The 22,281-nt window shown below is 45.4% G+C and overlaps 2 protein-coding genes across 2 annotated transcripts in view; both read left to right on the top strand.

The window, feature by feature from the left end:
• ARHGAP39 (Rho GTPase activating protein 39) overlaps positions 1-17,972 on the top strand; it is a 64,940-nt gene extending 46,968 nt beyond the window's left edge. The window contains exons 5-11 of the mRNA XM_041407978.1: positions 2,747-3,308; positions 7,308-7,400; positions 13,782-13,855; positions 15,380-15,579; positions 16,282-16,373; positions 16,460-16,629; positions 17,771-17,972. Of these exons, the coding sequence (XP_041263912.1) occupies positions 2,747-3,308; positions 7,308-7,400; positions 13,782-13,855; positions 15,380-15,579; positions 16,282-16,373; positions 16,460-16,629; positions 17,771-17,965 (1,386 nt within the window). The 3' untranslated portion in view covers positions 17,966-17,972. The remainder of the gene's footprint in view (positions 1-2,746; positions 3,309-7,307; positions 7,401-13,781; positions 13,856-15,379; positions 15,580-16,281; positions 16,374-16,459; positions 16,630-17,770) is intronic.
• A 1,070-nt stretch (positions 17,973-19,042) lies between these two features.
• On the top strand, positions 19,043-21,764 carry LOC121337710 (vegetative cell wall protein gp1-like). Its single transcript, XM_041407977.1, has 2 exons — positions 19,043-20,817; positions 21,719-21,764. The coding sequence occupies exons 1-2, from the start codon at positions 19,862-19,864 to the stop codon at positions 21,762-21,764; spliced, it is 1,002 nt and encodes a 333-aa protein (XP_041263911.1). The 5' UTR covers positions 19,043-19,861.
• The last annotated feature ends 517 nt before the right edge of the window (positions 21,765-22,281 follow it).

Here is a 22,281-nt window from a genome sequence, read left to right as displayed (position 1 = left end):
CAATTGTCCATCCCAATTGTCCCTTGTTGGCCTCCTCCATGCTGGTCACCAGCTGTTGAGGTGTCCCTCCACCTCCTGGGGTGACATCCACAAGCTGTGCTGGTTCCAGTAGGAGCACACTGCTCCACAGGGCTCCTCTGGGTCCTTCCCAGCTGGATGCTCTGCAGAGGTCAAGGTTAAATCCTGAGCATCTCCTGTCCCTCAGGATGTTCCAGAAGGGCCATCCATGTTGTTCATGGCTTGGAGGAGCCACCAGCCTCCTCCTGTGGCTGCAGGAGAACCACCCCAGAAGGTGATTTTGGGTAGAAGGGGTTTCCTGGGGGGCTGTTAAAGGTGGGTGTGTCCCCCAGTGTCCCCAAAGGATGGGTGGAACCCAAAGCCACTCGCTCTTTGTTTCCCCCACATTGCCACCAACTTCTTCTGTCCGTGGTCCACTGACCAAGTGTGGAGAGAGTCCAGCCTGTCACTTGTCCCCAGCAGTCCCCTCCCTCCTGATGCCAATCGGTGCCACAGCCCACCTTGGCTGCTGGCACTGGGTCAGCTCCACTTGGCCATGATGGGATTGAGGAGAAGCTCCTTGGAGAGGACGAGGCTTATGGGAAGACCTCTGAATGCTGCAATGGTTGGTTGGTTGGTTGGTTGGTTTACTGATTAATTGATTTGTTGGTTGATTGGTTGGTTGGTTTATTGATTGGTTGGTTGGTTGGTTGGTTTGTCAGATCAATTCATTGGTTGGTTGGCTGGTTTCTCTATCAGCTTATTGGCCAGCAGTCCCCTCCCTCCTGATGCCAATCGGTGCCACAGCCCACCTTGGCTGCTGGCACTGGGTCAGCTCCACTTGGCCATGATGGGATTGAGGAGAAGCTCCTTGGAGAGGACGAGGCTTATGGGAAGACCTCTGAATGCTGCAATGGTTGGTTGGTTGGTTGGTTGGTTTACTGATTGATTGGTTGGTTAGTTGGTTGATTTGTCAGATCAATTCATTGGTTTGTTGGCTGGTTTCTCTATCAGCTTGTTGGCTGATTTATTGTTTCGATGATTGGTTGATGGATTTTTTTTTTGGTGGTTGGTTGGTTGGTTCATTGTTTTATTGGTTGGTTCATTTGTTTGTTGGCTGGTCAGTTGGCTTGTTGATTGGTTTGATGGATCAATTCGTTGGTTGGTTGGTCTGTTGGTTTCTCCACTGGTCAGTTGGTTGATTGGTTTGTCAGATCAATTCAGTGATTGATTGATTGATTGATTGATTGGTTTGTTTGTTGGATCGATTCATTGGTTGGTTGGTTAATTGGTTTGTTGGTTGGTTGACTTGTCTGATGGTTTCTCCACTTGTCAGTTGGTTTATTGATCAGCTTGTTGGCTGATTTATTGTTTGGATGATTGGTTGGTTGGTTGATTGATTGATTGATTGATTGATTTTTTGGTGGGTAGTTGGTTGGTTCATTGTTTGATTGGTTGGTTCATTCGTTTGTTGGCTGGTCAGTTGGTTTGTTGATTGGTTGATTGATTGGTTTGGTGGATCAATTCATTGGTTGGTTGATTCAACCATTCATGCATTGGTTGGTTGGTCTGTTGGTTTCTCCACTGGTGGTCAGTTGGTTGATCAGTTTGTTGGCTGATTTATTTGTTGGATGATTGGTTGATTGGTTGGTTCATTGCTTGGTTGATTGATCAATTTTTTGGTTGCTTGATGGCTTTATTGGTTGATTGGTTGGTTGGTTCATTGCTTTCTTCATCAGTTGCCTTATTGGTTGGTTTGTTGGTCTGTTGATTTCTTGGTTGGTTCATTGGTTGATTGATCAGTTTATTGATCCATTTGTTGCTTGGTTAATTGATTGGTTTACTGGCTGGTTGTTTCATTGATCCATTTGTTGATTGATCAGTTTGTTGGTTGGTTTATTGGTTTGTTGGTTGGTTGATAAGTTTTTTGATCTGTTGGTTGATGGATTGTTTGCTTGATTAATTAATTGATAGATTTGTTGGTTGATTCATTGGTTAGTTCCTTGATCCGCTTGTTGGTTGCTTGACTGGTTTATTGGTTGGTTTGTTGATTGATCAGTTCATTGGTTGGTTGGTTGACTGATTGGTTCAGTGGTTGTTTCATTGATTGGTTTGTTCATTGATCCATTGGTTGGCTGGTTGATTCATTGATTGATCTGTTGGTTGGCTGACTGATTGGCTTACTGGCTGTTTCATTGGTTGGTTTGTTTGTTGATTGATCAGTTGGCTGGTTGGTTGGTTGGTTGATTGATAGATTGGTTTACTCGCTGTTTCATTGGTTGGTTGGTTGGTTAATTTATCATTTGGTTGGTTGGTTGGTTGGTCTGTTGATTGATCAGTTGGTTGGTTGGTTGGTTTGTTGATTGATCTGTTGGTTGGTTGACTGATTGGCTTACTGGCTGTTTCATTGGTTGGTTTGTTTGTTGATTGATCAGCTGGTTGGTTGGTTGGTGGATTGGTTCGTTGATTGATCATTTGGTTGGTTGGTTGGTTTGTTGATTGATCAGTTGGTTGGTTGGTTGATTGATAGATTGGTTTACTCGCTGTTTCATTGGTTGGTTCATTGGTGGATTGGTTCGTTGATTGATCATTTGGTTGGTTGGTTGATTGAGCCATTGTTTGGTTGGTTCATTGGCTTATTGGCTGGTCGGTTTTTTGATCTGTTGCTCTATCGATCGATCGATCAATCGATCCATCAGCACTCCAACCCCACCAGCACCTCTGACCTGTCCCTCCTGTCGTCCCCCAGTCCGAGGACCTCGGCGCCTGCGCGCAGTTCGAGAGCAGCCGGCAGACGCGGAACATGATGCCGAGCGCCAGCTGCGTCTTCCCCACCTTCAACCTGCGCAAGCCCTCCTCGGAGACGGACATTGAGAACTGGGCCTCCAAGCACTTCAACAAGCACACCCAAGGGCTCTTCCGCCGGAAGGTCTCCATCGCCAACATGCTGGCCTGGAGCAGCGAATCCATCAAGAAACCCATGATCATGACCAACGACCGCAACGTCAAGAAGGAGGCGTGCGAGATCTTCAAGCTCATCCAGATGTACATGGGCGACCGGCGGGCCAAGACGGACCAGCTCAACGTGGCCTTGGAGATCGCCACCAAAGGTTGGAGCATGCAGGGGCTGCGAGACGAGCTCTACATCCAGCTGTGCCGGCAGACCACCGAGAACTTCCGTTACGAGAGCCTGGCCCGCGGCTGGGAGCTCATGGCCATTTGTTTGGCCTTTTTCCCACCCACTCCCAAATTCCATTCCTACCTTGAAGGATACATTTACCGGCACATGGATCCGGTGAATGACACCAAAGGTAAGTGAGGAACCGCGGCCCGGTGGTTGTCCTCGATGCCTGGAAGCGTTCCAGGCCAGGTTGGATGGGGATTGGAGCTATCTAGGATAGTGGAAGGTGTCCCTAGATGGATTTTGTGGTCACTTCCAGGCCAAACCATTCCCTGATTCCATGTCCCAACCCGCTGATTTGGTTCCTTTCCTCTTGGCTGAGTCTCCTCATGGAAAGGTGGATGAGGAACTCATCCAAGACCCCTCCTCAAGGTGCACCCGGTGCTGTGGGAGCTTTCCCACCCTTCTCCTTCCCAGAATCCAACAGGAACTGAGCTTTGACACCTTTGCAGTGGGATCATCCTCATCTCTGCTCCTGGAACTTCTCCCATCCCCAGAAGTTCCATCCAACCCAACCTTCAGAGGTCCAGCCCAAACCATTCCATGATTCCATGTCCCAACCCATGGATTTGGTTCCTTTCCTCTTGGCTGAGTCTCCTCATGGAAAGGTGGATGAGGAACATCCAAAACATCTCCGGGAGGTCCACCCAGTGCTGTGGGGCCTTTCCCACCCTTCTTCCCGGAAATCCAACAGGAGATCCAAGAGGAAATGAGCTTTGACACCTTTGTGGGATCAGTGTCACCTCCACTCCTGGAACTTCTCCCATTCCCTGAAGTTCCTTCCAACCCAAACCATTCCATGGTTTCACCATCTCTCCCACCTCCAGATGTTTCCTCTCTAGTAGCTTTGGATCCAAAATTCCAGGATTCCATGGTTTCCATCATTCCCACCTCCAGATGTTTCCTCTCTAGTAGCTTTGGTTCCAAAATTCCCGGATTCCATAGTTTCCACCATTCCCACCCCCAGATGTTTCCTCTCAGTAGGTTTGGATCCAAAATTCCATGATTCCATAGTTTCCATCATTCCCACCTCCAGATGTTTCCTCTCTAGTAGCGTTGGTTCCAAAATTCCCGGATTCCATAGTTTCCATCATTCCCCCCTCCAGATGTTTCTTCTCGAGTAGCTTTGGATCCAAAATTCCAGGATTCCATGGTTTCACCATCATTCCCGCCTCCAGATGTTTCCTCTCTAGTAGCGTTGGTTCCAAAATTCCCGGATTCCATAGTTTCCATCATTCCCCCCTCCAGATGTTTCTTCTCGAGTAGCTTTGGATCCAAAATTCCAGGATTCCATGGTTTCACCATCATTCCCGCCTCCAGATGTTTCCTCTCTAGTAGCGTTGGTTCCAAAATTCCCGGATTCCATAGTTTCCATCATTCCCCCCTCCAGATGTTTCTTCTCGAGTAGCTTTGGATCCAAAATTCCAGGATTCCATGGTTTCACCATCATTCCCGCCTCCAGATGTTTCCTCTCTAGGAGCTTTGGTTCCAAAATTCCATTATTCCATTGTTTCCATCATTCCCACCTCCAGATGGTTCCTCTCTAGTAGCTTTGATTCCAAAATTCCCAGATTCCATGGTTTCCACCATTCCCACCCCCAGATGTTACCTCTCTAGTAGCTTTCGTTCCAAAATTCCATTATTCCATTGTTTCCATCATTCCCACCTCCAGATGGTTCCTCTCTAGTAGCTTTGATTCCAAAATTCCCAGATTCCATGGTTTCCACCATTCCCACCCCCAGATGTTACCTCTCTAGTAGCTTTCGTTCCAAAATTCCATTATTCCATGGTTTCACCATCATTCCCACCTCCAGATGTTTCCTCTCTAGTAGCTTTGGATCCAAAATTCCAGGATTCCATGGTTTCCACCATTCCCACCCCCAGATGTTTCCTCTCTAGTAGCTTTGGATCCAAAATTCCCGGATTCCATGGTTTCACCATCATTCCCACCCCCAGATGTTTCTTCTCTAGTAGCTTTGGATCCAAAATTCCATTATTCCATGGTTTCACCATCATTCCCACCTCCAGATGTTTCCTCTCTAGTAGCTTTGGATCCCAAAAAGACCCCAATGTTGGGATGGAACCCAGAACATTCCCATCTCCTGAGGTTTTAGGTCATGGCCAGAGAAGGAGACAGAAATGTGAGAAATCTGGGAATTTCAGGAGATCCTCTCCAGCCTTGGGATTGGTTGTCCCAAATCCTTCACCATCGGGACGTCCCCGTGAGTTGATGCCGCCTCCAAGTGGGTCGCGGATGTGGTGGGATTGGGAATCCAGGAGGATTCAGGATTTTGGATCCCAAATTTCTCCCGGGGTTCCGAGGTGTCCTTCAACCCCCGGGGGACACCAGGAGATGATCCCACCCCAGGCGGCCACGGAAGGTGGAGACGACCCCGTGGGATCCCTGGGAATGTCGGGATGGGTTGGGTTGGTCCCACCAGAGGTGTCAAACTCATTTCCCACCAAAGGAGAGGCTCCGCCCCCAACGCCCCCGCAGCCAATCAGAGCCCTTCGCCGGGAATTCCCGAATCCCACCCTCGTTCCGAGTTTTCCGTGGTGTTTCCAGGAATTTCGTTGTCTTTGTGTTGAGTTTCGTTGTCAATGTTGATTTGTTTTCATTTGCGTTTTCGATTCCATCTCATTTCATTCAATTTGCATTTTCATTGCCATTTTAATTGGGTTTTATTTCCGTTTTCATTTCTTTTCTTTTCTTTTCTTTTCCGTTTTAAATCTCATTTTTATTTTAATTTTGTTTTTCTTCATTTAATTTCATTTTTACTTAATTTTTCTATTCTAAATTTATATTTTCATTTATATTTTCTTTATTTTTATTTTCACTTTCTTTGTTTTCCATTTTAATTAACTAAAATTAATTAATTAATTAATTTTATTTTAATTCATTAATTTTAATTAATTAATATTAATTAAATTTAATTAATTAATTTCCATTGTACTTTTACTTTGCGTCTTTATTTTCTCTTAATTATTAATTTTCACCTTTATTTCAAGCTTCATTTTCTTTAATTATTAACACCAATTTTATTTTTGTTTTCGTTTTTATTTCTTTTCCATTAAATTTTTAAACTTTTCTTGATTTTTTAATCTTTACTTAATTTTCATTTCCTTTCAATTTTTATTTCCATTTTATTTCTTCCTTTTCCTTTCAGTTTTGCCTTTAATTTCAATTTTTTTCTTTTCATTTAATTTTAAATTTTTTTCCATTTAATGTTCCTTGAATTTTTCCTTTAATTTAATTTTGGGTTTTTTTAAATTTTAATTTTCATTTAATGTCAATGTTTTATTTTAAGTTTGAACTTCAATTGCTAGTTTTAATTAATTTCAAATTTTCTGTTATTTTATTTCAGTTTTATATTTTAATTTCATTTTATTACAATTTTATCGTCATTTCAATTTTGATTTCAGTTTTAATTTCAATTTGTTTTCAAATTTAATTGTCAATTTTTTATTTTAATTTCAATTTTCATTTTAATTTCAAATTTCATTTAATTTTAAATTTTGTTCTAATTTCAACTTTATTTAATTTTTTTAATTTTAATTTCACGTCAATTTTTTTTGCGTCAAATCCCATTTCATTGCAAATTTTAATTCCAATTTTAATTCCATTTCAATTTTTATTTTTTTATTTCAATTTGCATTTAGTTTCCAATTTCCACTTCAATTTTTAATTCCACTTCAAAACTTCCCTCTCAATTTCCATCTCGTTTCCAATTTTAATTTCCATTTCAATTTTATTTCTATTTCGAATTTTTTCTATTTTAATTTCAATTATAATTTCAATTTTAATTTAATTTTTTGTTTTAATTTTAAGTTAAATTTTTTAAATTTTAATTTAAATTTTCATTTAATTTTTTACTTTTAATTTTATTTTTTTAAATTTTAATATTAAGTTAAATTTTTTAAATTTCTATTTAAATTTTCATTTAATTTTTTACTTTTAACAGTAATCCTAATTTTAGATTTAATCCATTTTTTTATTTTAATTTCAATTGAATTTTTAAAATTTTATTTTTTAATATTTTTATTTTTAATTTCGATTTTAATTTCTTTTCCCCATTCCCATCCCACCCCCGCTGTCGCTCCCGCGGGAATTCCCACTGCTCTGCCCCAGTCTCGCGGCACCTGCGGCACCTCCTGGCAAGGACCAATCAGAAGAAACCCAAATTGCGCAAGAAACCCAAGCCCCAGAGCGAGGAGATCCCGGGTAGGGGGCTCGTTAATTAATGGGGTAATTAATAGCGGCCAGGTACACTTGGCGTCCTGTAGGTAGTAATGTTATTATTAATAATATTACTAGTATTAGTACTAATATTGGTGTTAGTAGTGATATTATAAGTCTATTAATTGGGGTAATTAATAGCGGCCAGGTACACTTGGCGTCCTGTAGGTAGTAATGTTATTATTAATAATATAAGCAGTATTAGCGTTAGTATTAATATTAGCATTACTAGTATTAGTACTAGTAATAATATTGGTATTAGTAGTGATCATATTAGTCTATTAATTGGGGTAATTAATAGCGGCCAGATAGGCTTGGCATCCTGTAGGTAATAATGTTATTATTAATAATAGTAGTAGTATTAGTGTTGGTATTAATATTAGCATTACTAGCATTAATATTAGTATTAGTATTAATATTAGTGTTAGTAGTGATATTATAAGTCTATTAATTGGGGTAATTAATAGGGGCCAGATAGACTTGGTGTCCTGTAGGTAATAATGTTATTATTAATAATATTAGTAGTATTAGTGTTGGTATTAATATTAGCATTAGTAGTATTAGTATTGGTATTAGTATTATTATATTGATTGGGTTAATTAATAGGGGTCAGATAGAGTTGGTGTCATGTAGGTAATATTATTATTAATAATATTAGCAGTATTAGTGTTGGTATTAATATTAGCATTAGTATTATTAGTATTTGTGTTAGTGGTAATATTATTATTCTATTAATTGGGGTAATTAATAGGGGTGAGATAAAGTTGGTGTCAAGTAGGTATTAATATTATTATTAATAATAGTAGTATTAGTAGTATTATTGTTGGTATTAATATTAGCATCATTAGTATTGATATTTGCACTAATATAATTATTATATTAATTGGGGTAATTAATAAGGCTCAGGTAGAGCTGGTGTCCTGTAGTAATAATATTAATATTAGTGGTATTAGTGGTATTAGTGCTAGTAGTATTAGCATTGGTATTAATATTAGCATTAGTATTATTAGTGTTGGTATCAGTAGTAATAATATTATTCTATTAATTGTGGTGAGATAAAGTTGGTGTCGCATAGGTAATAATATTATTAATAATAATATTAGTAGAATTAATAGTGTTAGTGTTGGTATTGATATTAGCATTAGTATTATTAGTATTGATATTAGCAGCAATATAATTATTATTCTATTAATTGGGGTAATTGATAGGGCTCAGATAGACTTAGTGTCATGTAGGTAATAATATCAATATTATCAATATTAGTAGTATTAGTGTTGGTATTATATTAGTGTTAGTATTATTAGTATTGCTATTAGTAATAATATAATTATTGTTCTATTAATTGGGGTAATTAATAGGGGTCAGAGAGAGTTGGTGCAATTTATGTAATAATAATATTAATGTTAGTAGTGTTAGTGTTGGTACTGATATTAGTGTTGGTATTATTAGTATTGGTATTAGTAGTAATATTGTTATTATATTAATTGGGGTAGTTATTAGGGCTCAGATAAACTTGGTGTTGTGTAGATAATAATATTATTAATAATATTAGTAGTATTAGTGTGGGTATTAATATTAGCATTAGAATTATTGGCATTGGTATTAGTAGTAATATAATTATTATTCTATTAATTGAGGTAATTAATAGGGGTCAGACAGAGTTGGTGTCACTTATGTAATATTATTATTAATATTAGTAGTATTAGTACTATTAGTGTTAGTAGTATTAGTGCTGGCATTAATATTAGCATTAGTATTATTAGTATTGGTATCAGTAGTAATATTATTATTATATTAATTGGGGTAATTAATAAGGGTCAGAGTTGGTGTTGCATAGGTAATAATATTATTATTAATAATATTATTAGTATTAATGTTGGTATTAATACTAGCATTAATGTTATTAGTATTGATATTAGTAGTAATATTATAATAATAATTGGGGTAATTAATAGGGTGTAATTTATATAATAATATTAGTAGTGATAGTAGCATTAATATAATTAGTGTTAGTACTCATATTAATATTGGTAGTACTATTAGTAATAATATTAATATGATAATATTAATTGGGGTAATTAATGGGGTGAGATAGAATTGGTGTAATTTCTACAATAATACTCTTATTAATATTAGTGCTAATATAATTAGTGTTAATATGAATATTAATCTTGGTACTATTTTTTGTATTAGCAGTAGAGTTAGAATTACTATTAATATCATTATCATATTAATTGGTGTAATTAATAGGTGTCAAAGTTGTTGTAAATTATGTAGTAATAATATTATTTATATTATTAATATTAATAATAAGTATTATTTGTAGTATTAGCACAATATGAAAAATAAATTGTAAGATGGATATTAACATTAATATTAACAAACATTAATATTAATAAATATTGCATTAATCATTACTCTTAGTTTTAATATTAGTATTAATACAGGTATAAATATTGTACTAATATTACTATTATTTAAAGAATCATTAAAATTATCATCCATTAATATGGATGTTAATAGTAATAGTAATAATAAATAGCAATATTAATACATAATGCAATAATTATATTCTTATTTATGTTATAAATATTGGTATTATTAGTATAATTAATATTAATAGTATTATTAGCATTAGGATAATATTACTGTTCTATTAATAATAAATAGCAATATTAATACATAATGCAATAATTATATTCTTATTTATGTTATAAATATTGGTATTATTAGTATAATTAATATTAATAGTATTATTAGCATTAGGATAATATTACTGTTCTATTAATAACAAATAGCAATATGGATGTTACTATTAATGTATATTTCTAATAATTAATTAATACATGGAATACATACTATTATAACATATAATATTATTAAAAATATATAATATATAGTTTTATAAAATATTAATTCTAATGATATGCCAAATTATAAATTATATAATTGATATGTATATTAATCTTCAATCTAATAATATATCCATAATTATAAATCTTATATAGTTTGATAAATATAGCATTAAATACAGTTTTTAAATTAAATATTAATTATCTTATAAAACATTAATTTTCTTATTAATTAATAAATACCTATTATTTAATATGCAGATTATAACACATTATGATGTAATTATATACAATACAATATCTAAAATTACAATCATTATTTAATAAAATAAGTAATTATAACACTTAATAAAATATTATATTGCTTTATTAACAATAATAATAACATTTATAATTCTAATAATTATTAAGTTATTAATTATTTTGTATATAATTTTATCTTTAACATTAGATATATCATTATTACATTATTAGTATTATGTGTACTATAATTAATAATATGCATAATTATCAATAACTAATAATTACTACATTAATTATATATTGATGAATAAAATATTTTTCTATATTACTACATAAAATATTATTCCTAAATTAATAATTTAATATTACTAATTAAAAAATAATTAATTTTATTACTATATCTAGCACTTAAGGTAATTAATATAATAATGAAATCGTTTAATTCATATAATTAATATTATAATTTAATTGTCATCATTTATTCAATGAACAGAATTAATTTAATTGAGAAAATCCCCCAAAATTATTTATAACATGGATTATTAATTATCATATTTATAATGGTAATAATTATTAAAAGTTATTAATAATGATGAATGTATAACTTTACCATTAAATATATAGATATTTATTATTAATATTTATTAATATGTACAATATTTATGAAACTATTAATTTAATGTAGATAATCAAGGAAATTACATTTAATTAAATGTTTATTAATAGTATTAATAATCAATAAAGTTTAAATTATTATTTAATAATATTACTTTATTATAATACTCTAATATAATAGAAATCATAGAATTAATAGAATTTGAATAATTGAATTATATAATTAATATAATTTAATTAATGAATTGAATTGAATATTGTCATTAATTCAATTAATTAGTACAAATAATTTGATTGAGACGATCCCCTCGGAATCTCCGCTGGGATCGAGTGGAATTCGGGATCCACCAGGAGGAACCTCCAGGGGACACCAGGGAAGGGCCTGGGGGGCTCCAGGAGGGGCTGGTCCTTCAAAAACCGGGATCGGATCCCACCGGATCCCACCACGTCCCACCAGATCCCACCAAGTCCCACCAGATCCCACCAGATCCCACCACATCCCACAAAGTCCCACCGGATCCCACCAAGTCCCACCAGATCCCACCAGATCCCACCAAGTCCCACCAGATCCCACCAGATCCCACAAAGTCCCACCAGATCCCACCACATCCCACCAGATCCCACCACATCCCACCAGATCCCACAAAGTCCCACCAGATCCCACCACATCCCACAAAGTCCCACCAGATCCCCCCAGATCCCACAAATTCCCACCAGATCCCACAAAGTCCCACCAAGTCCCACCAGATCCCACCAACCCCACCCCCCGGAGCTCCTTGATCCCCCTTCTCCCGGGCTGCATCCCGAAGTCCAGCCCGCTCTCCTGGCGGGGCGTTGGTTGGGATGTTCCTCACAGGTCCCTTCCCACCCCAACCATTCCATCATCGGAATCCACGGTTTGAGGCCACCCGCTGGCGGATGTCCAGAAGGTTCCGCCAGATCTCCAGAGCTCCTTCTGGGATGGTCCAGAAAGTTCCATCCATTCCCCAGGGCTGTTGGGACGGTCCAGAAGGTTCCACCAGATCCCTAGAGCTCCTCCTGGGATAGTCCAGAAGGTTCCACCAGGTGTCCAGAGCTCCTTCTGGGATGGTCCAGAAGGGTCCACCAGGTCTGCAGGGTTGTTGGATGTCCAGAAGGTTCCGCCAGATCCCCAGAGCTCCTTCTGGGATAGTCCAGAAGGGTCCACCAGGTCTGCAGGGTTGTTGGATGTCCAGAAGGTCTCACCAGGTCCCAGAGCTTTTCCTGGGATGAGCCAGAACATCCCACCAGATCTCCACCTGGGATGGTCCAGAAGGTTCCACCAGATCCCCAGAGCTTCTTCTGGGATAGTCCAGAAGGTCCCACCAGGTCTCCAGGGCTTCCTCTGGGATGGTTCAGGAGGTTGAAGGTTCCACCAGGTCCCTAAGGCTCTGGGAATGATCCAGAAGGTTCCATTAGTTCCCCAGGGTTGTTGGGATGGTCCAGAAGGTCCCGCCAGGTCCTAGAGCTTTTCCTGGGATGGGCCAGAACTTCCCAACAGGTCTCCACCTGGGATAGTCCAGAAGGTTCCACCAGGTGTCCAGAGCTCCTTCTGGAATAGTCCAGAAGGTCCCACCAGGTGTCCAGGGTTTCCTCTGGAATGGTTCAGGAGGTTGAAGGTTCCACCAGGTCTCCAAGACTCTGGGAATGATCCAGAAGGTTCCACTGGGTCCCCAGGGTTGTTGGGATGGTCCAGAAGGGTCCACCAGGTCTGCAGGGTTGTTGGATGTCCAGAAGGTCTCGCCAGGTCCCAGAGCTTTTCCTGGGATGAGCCAGAACATCCCACCAGATCTCCACCTGGGATGGTCCAGAAGGTTCCACCAGGTCTGCAGGGCTGTTGGATGTCCAGAAGGTTCCACCAGGTCTCGAGAGCTTCTTCTGGGATAGCCCAGAAGGTCCCAGAGCTTTTCCTGGGATGAGCCAGAACATCCCACCAGGTCTCCACCTGGGATGGTCCAGAAGGTCCCACCAGGTCTCCAGGGCTAGTTCTGGGATGGTCCAGAAGGTTGAAGGTTCCACCAGGTCCCAAGGCTCTGGGAATGATCCAGAAGCCCCCACCAGGTCCTCAGGGTTGTTGGGATGGTCCAGAAGGATCCACGAGGTCCCAGAGCTTCTTCTAGGATCATCCAGAATGTCCTGCCAGGTCTCCAGGGCTTCCTCTGGGATGGTCCAGAAGGTTCCACCAGGTCCCCGGGGCTGTTGGGATGATCCAGTAGGTGCCACCAGGTCTCCAGGGCATCTTCTGGAATGTTCCAGAAGGTCCCATCAAGCCTGCAGGGTTGTTGGGATAGGTGTCATCTCCTCACTGAAGGACATCAGGAAGAGGGAATGGGATGAAGATGGAAGTGGTGGGATCTGGAGAAGACAGACGGGATGGGAGTGGTGACCATGGCAGCGGTGGCCCCCAAAAGCCACCCCAGATGGAGCCACCACGGAGCTCCACATTTGGTGGTTCCTCCAAGGTTCTTGTGAGGTTTGAGGTCCTCCTCAAGCCCCCCATGAGTGGCAACAAGGATGGAGATGGAGCAGCACCGTGGGGACGGGAAAGGGATGGGAAAGGACCTCTTCCAGGTCCTGGAGGTGACATCCCACCGTCCTGGAGGTGACATCCCACCACCCAGCGTGTCTTCTCTTGCAGGGGTGGCCATCAGCACTTACGCCAAGTACTGCTACAACAAACTCCAGAAGGCGGCGCTGACCGGGGCCAAGAAGGTACCAGAAAATGGGGTGGGCTTGGGAAGGGGTGGACGAGGAGGTCACCTCCCACCGGGGTCATCCCGGAGCTCCTGGGATTCAGGAAGGGGCTGGAGGAGGGAGGGAGGTGGTGGTGGGTGGTGATTGTGGTGAGGAGAACTTCTGGAGACCAGGAGATCTTCTGGAGAGCGTCTGGGGATCATCTAAGGACCTTCTAGAGAACTTCTGGGAACCTTCTGGAACATTTCTGGAGAACTTCTTGTAGGGAGCTTCTGGGAAGCTTTTGAGGATCTTCTGAAGAACTTCTGAGATCCTTCTGGGAACCTTCTGGAAAGCTTGACAGGATCTTCTGGGCACCTCTTAAAATCTGTCTGGGGATCTTCTGGAGACCTTCTGAGAACTTTCTGAAGACTTCTGGAGATCTTCTGGAAATTTTCTGGAGAGTTTCTGATAATCTTGTGAAGACCTTTCGAGGACCTTCTGGGAACCTTCTGGAACCTTCGCTGGGTCTTCAGAAGACATTCCAGAGACCATCTGGAGATCTTCAGACCTGAAAACCTTGCAAGGAGGACATTCTGGGAATTTTCTAAGGAACTTCTAGAGAACTTCGGGGATTCTTCTGGAGACCTTCTGAAGACTTTCTGGAGACCTTTTAAGGACCTTCTGAAGACATGCTGGTGACTGAGGATCTTCTGGAGATCTTCTGGAAACTTTCTGGAGATCATCTGGGAATTCTTTGAAGATCTTGTAGGGATCTTCTGGGAACCTTTTAAGGATCTTCAGGAGAACTGAGACTTCTAGAGACCTTCTGAAGACTTTCTGGAAACCTTCTGGAGACCTTTTGGGGATTTTCTGGGGACTTTCTGAAGACATTGCAGAGACAAACAGGTGATCTTCAAGAGACCTTCTGCAAACTCTCTGGAAACCTCCTGGGAGCTGTCCAAGGAACTTCTGGAGACCTTCTGGAAACTCTCTGGAGACCTTCTGAAAACCTTATAGGGAGGGACCTTCTGGGAACTTTCTAAGGAACTCCTGAAGACCTTCTGGAAGCCCAGTGCCAATGTTCAGCTTTCCAGAAGCATCCCAGAGTTGTGGCTCTTTCTCCTGGCAAAATCCATCAGTGGAGATCCTCCAGCGTGGCCATGGTCCCACCAAGCTCCATAGGGTTGGATCCACTTCTGAATCTGGATGGATGGATGGATGGATCCATGGATGGATCCATGGATGGATCCATGGATGGATCCATGGATGGATCCATGGATGGATCCATGGATGGATCCATGGATGGATCCATGGATGGATCCATGGATGGATTGATGGATGGTTGGACGGATGGTTGGACGGATGGATGGATGATGGATGGATGATTGATGGATGGATGGATGGATGATGGATGGTGGAACCACCTTGACCAAGTTGCCTGGAATCCATCCATGGCTCCATCACCATCCCCATGAAGATCAACCAGGGGGGTTTAGGGATTGAGCAGATCCCACCCTGGCCACCACGGAGGCCACCGGTGACCTCTGGTGTCTCCTGCAGGGCCTGAAGAAGCCAAACATCGAGGAGATCCGTCACGCCAAGAACGCCGTCTTCAACCCGTCCATGTTCGGCAGCTCCCTGCAGGACATCGTGGCCATGCAGAAGGAGCGGTACCCGGACCGGCAGCTGCCCTGGGTGCAGACCCGGCTCTCCGAGGAGGTCCTGGCACTCAACGGGGACCAGACCGAGGGCATCTTCAGGTAAAGCCACCCCTCGGTCATGGGGACACGTCAAGGTGGTGGCAAGCTGGAGGTTCTCATAAGAATTGTCTCAAAATGGGGCAAGTTCACGTTTCTGGGCGTTCTTCTCCTCTGGTGGGTGCTCCAAGGCCATGGGGGTTTCTTCATGGTGGCCACCAAAGTCATGGCAAGGCCTTGGTGGCAACATCCACTGGGTCCCTCCAACTTCTCCTTGGGGGTTTCTCCATGGTGGCCACCAGAGTGATAGCAGGGTCTTAGTGGCACCAAGCTCCCAAAACAGCTCCAAGGCCATGGTGGTTTCTCCACAGTGACCACCAAAGTCATGGCAGTGTCTTGGTGGCACCATCCAGTGGGTCCCTCCAGCTTCTCCTTGGTCCAAGACCATAGAGGTTTCTCCACAGTGGCCACCAGTCATGGTGGGGTTTTGGTGGCACCAAGCTCCCAAGATGGCTGCAGGGCCAGGGAGGTTTCTCCATGTTGACCACAAGTCATGGTGGGATCTTGGTGGCACCAACAATCTCCCAAGATGGCTCCGGGGTCATGGAGGTTTCTCCATGGTGTCCCCCAAGATGGGGTCTTGGTGGCACCAACCAGCTCCATGCCCAGCTGATGTCCCCTCCTGGTCCTCCCGGAGCACCCAAAGCTGTTGGGCTGGGAGGTCCCCATCGGTCTCTCGGCCACCGACGCTTCTTCCCCCCACAGGGTCCCCGGTGACATCGACGAGGTCAACGCCCTCAAGCTGCAGGTGGACCAATGGAAGATCCCCACCGGCTTGGAGGACCCGCACGTTCCCGGTAGGACCTCGGGGCGATGTTTGGTGGGACCAGAACCTCCATCTAGAAGATCTCACACCTTCTCCTCTTCTCCGTGTCCTCTCCAGCGTCGCTGCTGAAGCTGTGGTACCGCGAGCTGGAGGAGCCGCTGATCCCCCACGAGTTCTACGAGCAGTGCATCTCCCACTACGAGAACCCCGAGGCCGCCATCGCCGTCGTCCACTCCCTGCCCCGGATCAACAAGATGGTGCTGTGCTACCTCATCCGCTTCCTCCAGGTACAACAGCACCTTCTGCTGGCCCACCAGGTGGCCTCCAGGTCTGGTTCCTTCTCTTGAGGTGGTTTTGGGTTCTTTGAGGTCACCATGTGGTGGCCAAGAAGCAGGACTTCCACCAAATCCATCACTTCCATTTTCCTCCTCCCGTTCCATGAGTTCGTGTTCCTGGTGACTCTCCTGCTTCTGGTTTTGGGTTCTCCAAGGTCACCACGTGGTGACCCCCATCTCCCTCAAGAACCAGGAGGTCCCTGTGGTCCTTCCACCCATCTCCCATCAACCCCATCACCTTCATCTTCCTCCTCCCACCCAAGGTGTCTGTGTCCTCTTGTGTGACCTCTAGGCTTGGTTCCTTCTCTTGAGGTGGTTTTGGATTCTCCAACTTCATCACATGTTGACCAAGAACCAGGAGTTCCACCAATCCCATCACCTCCATCTTCCTCTTCCCACCCCATAAGTTGGTATTCCTGGAGACCCTCCTGGTTCCCTCTCCTGAGGTGGTTTTGGGTTCTTCGAGGTCACCATGTGGTGGCCAAGAACCAGGAATTCCACCAATCCTATAATCTCCATATTTCTCCATCCACCCCATGATTTCATGCTCCTGGTTGATTGTCCTGGTTAATTCTCCTCAGATAGTTTTAGATTCTCCAGCTTCACCATGTTGGTGGCCAAGAACTAGAAGTTCCACTAATCCCATCGTCTCCATCTTCCTCCTCCCACCCCATGAGTTCATGCTCCTCATTGACCCTCCTGGTTCCTTCTCCTGAGGTGGTTTTGGCTTCTCCAAGGTCACCATGTGGTGTCCAAGAACTGGAAGTTCCACCAACCCCATCATCTCCATCTTTCTCCTCCCATTCCATGAGTTGGTGCCCCTGGTGACCTCCTGGTTCCTTCTCCTGAGGTGGTTTTGGCTTCTCCAAGGTCACCACGAGAAGAACCGAGAGTTCCACCAATCCCATCACTTCCATCTCCCTTCTATCACTCCATGAGTTTGTGCCCCTGGTTGACCCTCCTGCTTCCTTCTCCTGAGGTGGTTTTGGCTTCTCCAAGGTCACCACCTGGTGAAGAACCAAGCCCACATGGTCCTTCCACCCATCTCCCACCAACCCCTTGACCTCCACTTTTCTCCTCCCACCACCCCTAGGTCTTCGTGCAGCCGGCCAACGTGGCCGTCACCAAGATGGACGTCAATAACCTGGCCATGGTGATGGCCCCCAACTGCCTGCGCTGCCAATCGGACGACCCGCGGATCATCTTCGAGAACACGCGCAAGGAGATGTCCTTCATCCGTGTCCTCATCCAGCACCTGGACACCAGCTTCATGGAGGGCGTCCTATAGCGGCTGCCACCGCGCTGTCCCCACCCCGCCACCGGCCCCCTGTCCCCTCCGAGGGTCAAAGTCCCCAGGTGGTGGCACCGATCTCCACCAAGAAACAGGAGATCCATGAGGTTCTCCACCGTGTGGTGAGCGCCATCTCCGCCAAGAACCGGGAGGTCTGTGAGGTTCTCCAAATTCACCGTGTGGTGAGCTCCATCTCCACCAAGAACTGGGAGGTCTGTGAGGTTCTTCACCATGTGGTGAGCGCCATCTCCACCAAGAACCGGGAGGTCTGTGAGGTTCTCCAAATTCACCATGTGGTGAGCTCCATCTCCACCAAGAACCAGGAGGTCTGTGAGGTTCTTCACCATGTGGTGAGCGCCATCTCCACCAAGAACCGGGAGGTCTGTGAGGTTCTCCAAATTCACCATGTGGTGAGCTCCATCTCCACCAAGAACTGGGAAGTCTTTGAGGTTCTTCACCATGTGGTGAGCGTCATCTTACCAAGAACCAGGAGGTCTGTGAGGTTCTCCACCACATGGTGAGCTCCATCTCCACCTAGAACCAGGAGTTCCATGCGATTCTTCACCATGTGGTGAGCTCCATCTCCAAGAACCGGGAAGTCTGTGAGGTTCTCCAAATTCACCACGTGGTGAGCTCCATCTCCAAGAACCGGGAAGTCTGTGAGGTTCTCCACCACCTGGTGAGCTCCATCTCCAAGAACCGGGAAGTCTGTGAGGTTCTCCACCACCTGGTGAGCTCCATCTCCAAGAACCGGGAAGTCTGTGAGGTTCTCCACCACCTGGTGAGCTCCATCTCCAAGAACCGGGAAGTCTGTGAGGTTCTCCACCACATGGGGAGCTCCATCTCCACCTAGAACCAGGAGTTCTATGCGATTCTTCACCATGTGGTGAGCTCCATCTCCACCAAAAACCAGGAGTTCCGTGAGGTTCTCCAAATTCACCACGTGGTGAGCTCCATCATCAACAAGAACCGGGAGGTCTATGAGGTTCTCCAAATTCACCACGTGGTGAGCTCCATCATCAACAAGAACCGGGAGGTCTATGAGGTTCTCCAAATTCACCACGTGGCGAGCTCCATCTCCACCTAGAACCAGGAGTTCCATGAGATTCTTCCCCACGTGGTGAGCTCCATCTCCACCAAGAACCAGGAGTTCCATGAGGTTCTCCAACTTCACCACATGTGAGCTCCATCTCCAGCTGGACCTCATGGACGGAGGGTATCCAGGGATTGTCTCCGTCCTTTCCCGCCCGGACAAGGAGAAGTCCTTGAGGTCCATCCCGACCTTCTGGCTGTGTCACTGCCTGGTTCTTCGCTGCGGGAATCACGAGGAACATCCTGGATCTGTGGGGTCTCCATGGGGTTGGGAAGGTGGGAGAAGTTCACCTGGACACCAGGGGACTACAGTGACATTTCTCCACCACAGGGAAAAGACCTGGGAGGTCCCCATGGGACTGGTGGCCCTGGGGGGGGGTTGTGTCACCATGTCACCATGTCCATCCTGTCCCACACACATTGGCACCACCAGGACCTGTCTCGGAACCCACCGGGTCTGTTGGACCTGTCCCAGGACCTCCCATCTGCTCCTGGTTCTTCTGGGCCCATCTTGGGGTCCATCATCTCCTCCTGGCCCTCCTGAGCCCATCATGGGGTCCATCATCTCCTATTGGTCCTACAGGACCCATCTTGGGGTCCACCATCAACTCCTGGAGCCATTTTGGGGTCCATCATCTCTTCCTGGTCCTCCTCGGGCCATACTGGGGTCCACCATCAACTCCTGGAGCCATTTTGGGGTCCATCATCTCTTCCTGGTCCTCCTCGGGTCATACTGGGGTCCACCATCAGCTCCTGGAGCCATTTTGGGGTCCATCATCTCTTCCTGGTCCTCCTCGGGCCATGCTGGGGTCCACCATCAACTCCTGGAGCCATTTTGGGGTCCATCCTCTCCTCCTTGCCCTCCTGGGCCCATCTTGGGGTCCACCATCAACTCCTGGAGCCATTTTGGGGTCCGTCATCTCCTCCTCATCCTCCTGGACCCATCTTGGCCCTCATCACCTCCCCCAGCTTCTGCTGGACCTGTTTTGGTGCCCTTTCCCTCCTCCTCCTGGACCCATCCTGGTGTTCATCTTCTCCTGGCCCTCCAGGTCTCACCTTGGTGTCCATCTCCTCCTGCTCCTGCTGGACCCATCCCGGTGTCCCCAGTGTCCTCCAGGACCCATCTTGGTGTCCCCAATCTCCTCCTGGACCCACCTTGGTGGCCCCCATCGCCTCCAGGTCCAACCCTGGTGCCCCCAAATCTCCACCTGGTCCTGCCCAACCCACCTGGGCACCATCATCTGCTCCAGATCCCACCTGAGCACCCCCCAAATCCCTCCAGGTCCTCCTGGTCCCCCCAGATCTCCATCAGGTCCCGTCCTGGTGACCCCAACCAAACTTGGTGCCTCCACCTCTTCCAGGTTTCACCTTGGTGACCCCAAATCTCTTCCAGGTCCTGCGGGTCCCACCTTGGTGCTCCCATCACCTCCAGGACCCATCTTGGTGACCCCAAATCTTCTCCAGGTCACATCTTGGTGCCCTCAATCTTCTTCAGGACCAACCTTGGTGCCCCCAGTCTTCTTCAGGACACCATCATCTGCTCCAGGCCCACCTGGGCACCCCCCAGCTTCCACCAGGTCCTCCAGGACCCACCTTGGTGCCCCCCAGTCTCCAGCAGGTCCCACCTTGGTGCCCCAACCTCTTCCAGGTCCGCCAGATCCCACCTGGGCAACCCCAAATCTCCACCAAGTCCCACCTTGGTGCCCTCCAGCTTCCAGCAGGACCTCCTTGGTGCCCCCACCACTTCCAGGTCCCACCTTGGTGACCCCCAATTTCCAGCAGGTCCCAACTTGGTGACCCCAAATCTCCTCCAGGTCCCACCTTGGTGACCTCAAATCTCCTCCAGGTTCCATCTTGGTGACCCCAAATCTCCTCCAGGTCCCACCTTGGTGACCATAAGTCTTCTCCAGGTTCCACCCTGGTGACCCCAATCTCCAGCGGGTCCCTCCTTGGTGCCCCCACCACTTCCAGGTCCCACCTTGGTGCTCCCAAATCTCCTCCAGGTCCTCCACATCCCACCCTGATGGATCCCAACCTCTTCCAGGTCCCACCTTGGTGACCCCCAATCTCCTCCATGTCCCACCTTGGTGACCCCAAATCTCCTCCAGGTCCCACCTTGGTGACCCCAATCTCCAGCGGGTCCCACCTTGGGGCCCCCCACCACTTCCAGGTCCCACCTTGGTGACCCCTAATCTCCAGCAGGTCCCACCTTGGTGACCCCAATCTCCAGCGGGTCCCACCTTGGTGCCCCCCACCACTTCCAGGTCCCACCTTGGTGACCCCAAATCTCCAGCAGGTTCCATCTTGGTGACCCTAAATCTTCTCCAGGTTCCACCCTGGTGACCCCAATCTCCAGCGGGTCCCTCCTTGGTGCCCCCACCACTTCCAGGTCCCACCTTGGTGCTCCCAAATCTCCTCCAGGTCCTCCACATCCCACCCTGATGGATCCCAACCTCTTCCAGGTCCCACCTTGGTGACCCCCAATTTCCAGCAGGTCCCAACTTGGTGACCCCAAATCTCCTCCAGGTCCCACCTTGGTGACCTCAAATCTCCTCCAGGTTCCATCTTGGTGACCCTAAATCTTCTCCAGGTTCCACCCTGGTGACCCCAATCTCCAGCGGGTCCCTCCTTGGTGCCCCCACCACTTCCAGGTCCCACCTTGGTGCTCCCAAATCTCCTCCAGGTCCTCCACATCCCACCCTGATGGATCCCAACCTCTTCCAGGTCCCCCCTTGGTGACCCCCAATTTCCAGCAGGTCCCAACTTGGTGACCCCAAATCTCCTCCAGGTCCCACCTTGGTGACCCCAATCTCCAGCGGGTCCCACCTTGGTGCCCCCCACCACTTCCAGGTCCCACCTTGGTGACCCCAAATCTCCAGCAGGTTCCATCTTGGTGACCCTAAATCTTCTCCAGGTCCCATCTTGGTGACCCCACCTCTTCAGCAGGTCCCATCTTGGTGACCCCAAGGTCCCACCCTTGGTGTCCCCAAATCTCCTCCAGGTCCTCCATGTCCCACCCTGATGGACCACAACCTCTTCCAGGTCCCACCTTGGTGACCCCAGATCTCCTCCAGGTCCCACCTTGGTGACTCCAAATCTGCTCCAGGTCCCACCTTGGTGACCCCAAACCTCCAGCAGGTTCCATTTTTGTGACCCCAAATCTCCTCCAGTTTCTACCTTGGTGACCCCAGATCTCCTCCAGGTCCCACCCTGGTGACCCC

The sequence above is a fragment of the Onychostruthus taczanowskii genome, unplaced genomic scaffold, assembly GCF_017590055.1.
Source record: "Onychostruthus taczanowskii isolate IOZ18803 unplaced genomic scaffold, ASM1759005v1 scaffold280, whole genome shotgun sequence".
In the NCBI taxonomy this organism is placed as follows: Eukaryota; Metazoa; Chordata; class Aves; order Passeriformes; family Passeridae; genus Onychostruthus; species Onychostruthus taczanowskii.
Note: the sequence above shows the minus strand (reverse complement) of the source record. Positions and strands in the feature narration are given on the sequence as shown.

Coding starts and splice junctions, on each gene's coding strand:
- LOC121337710 (XM_041407977.1), top strand. CDS start 19,862: ATGCTGGGGTCCACCATCAACTCCTGGAGCCATTTTGGGGTCCATCCT. Junction 20,818..21,718: donor CCACCACTTCCAGGTCCCAC/CTTGGTGACCCC, acceptor TCCAGGTCCCAC/CTTGGTGCTCCCAAATCTCC.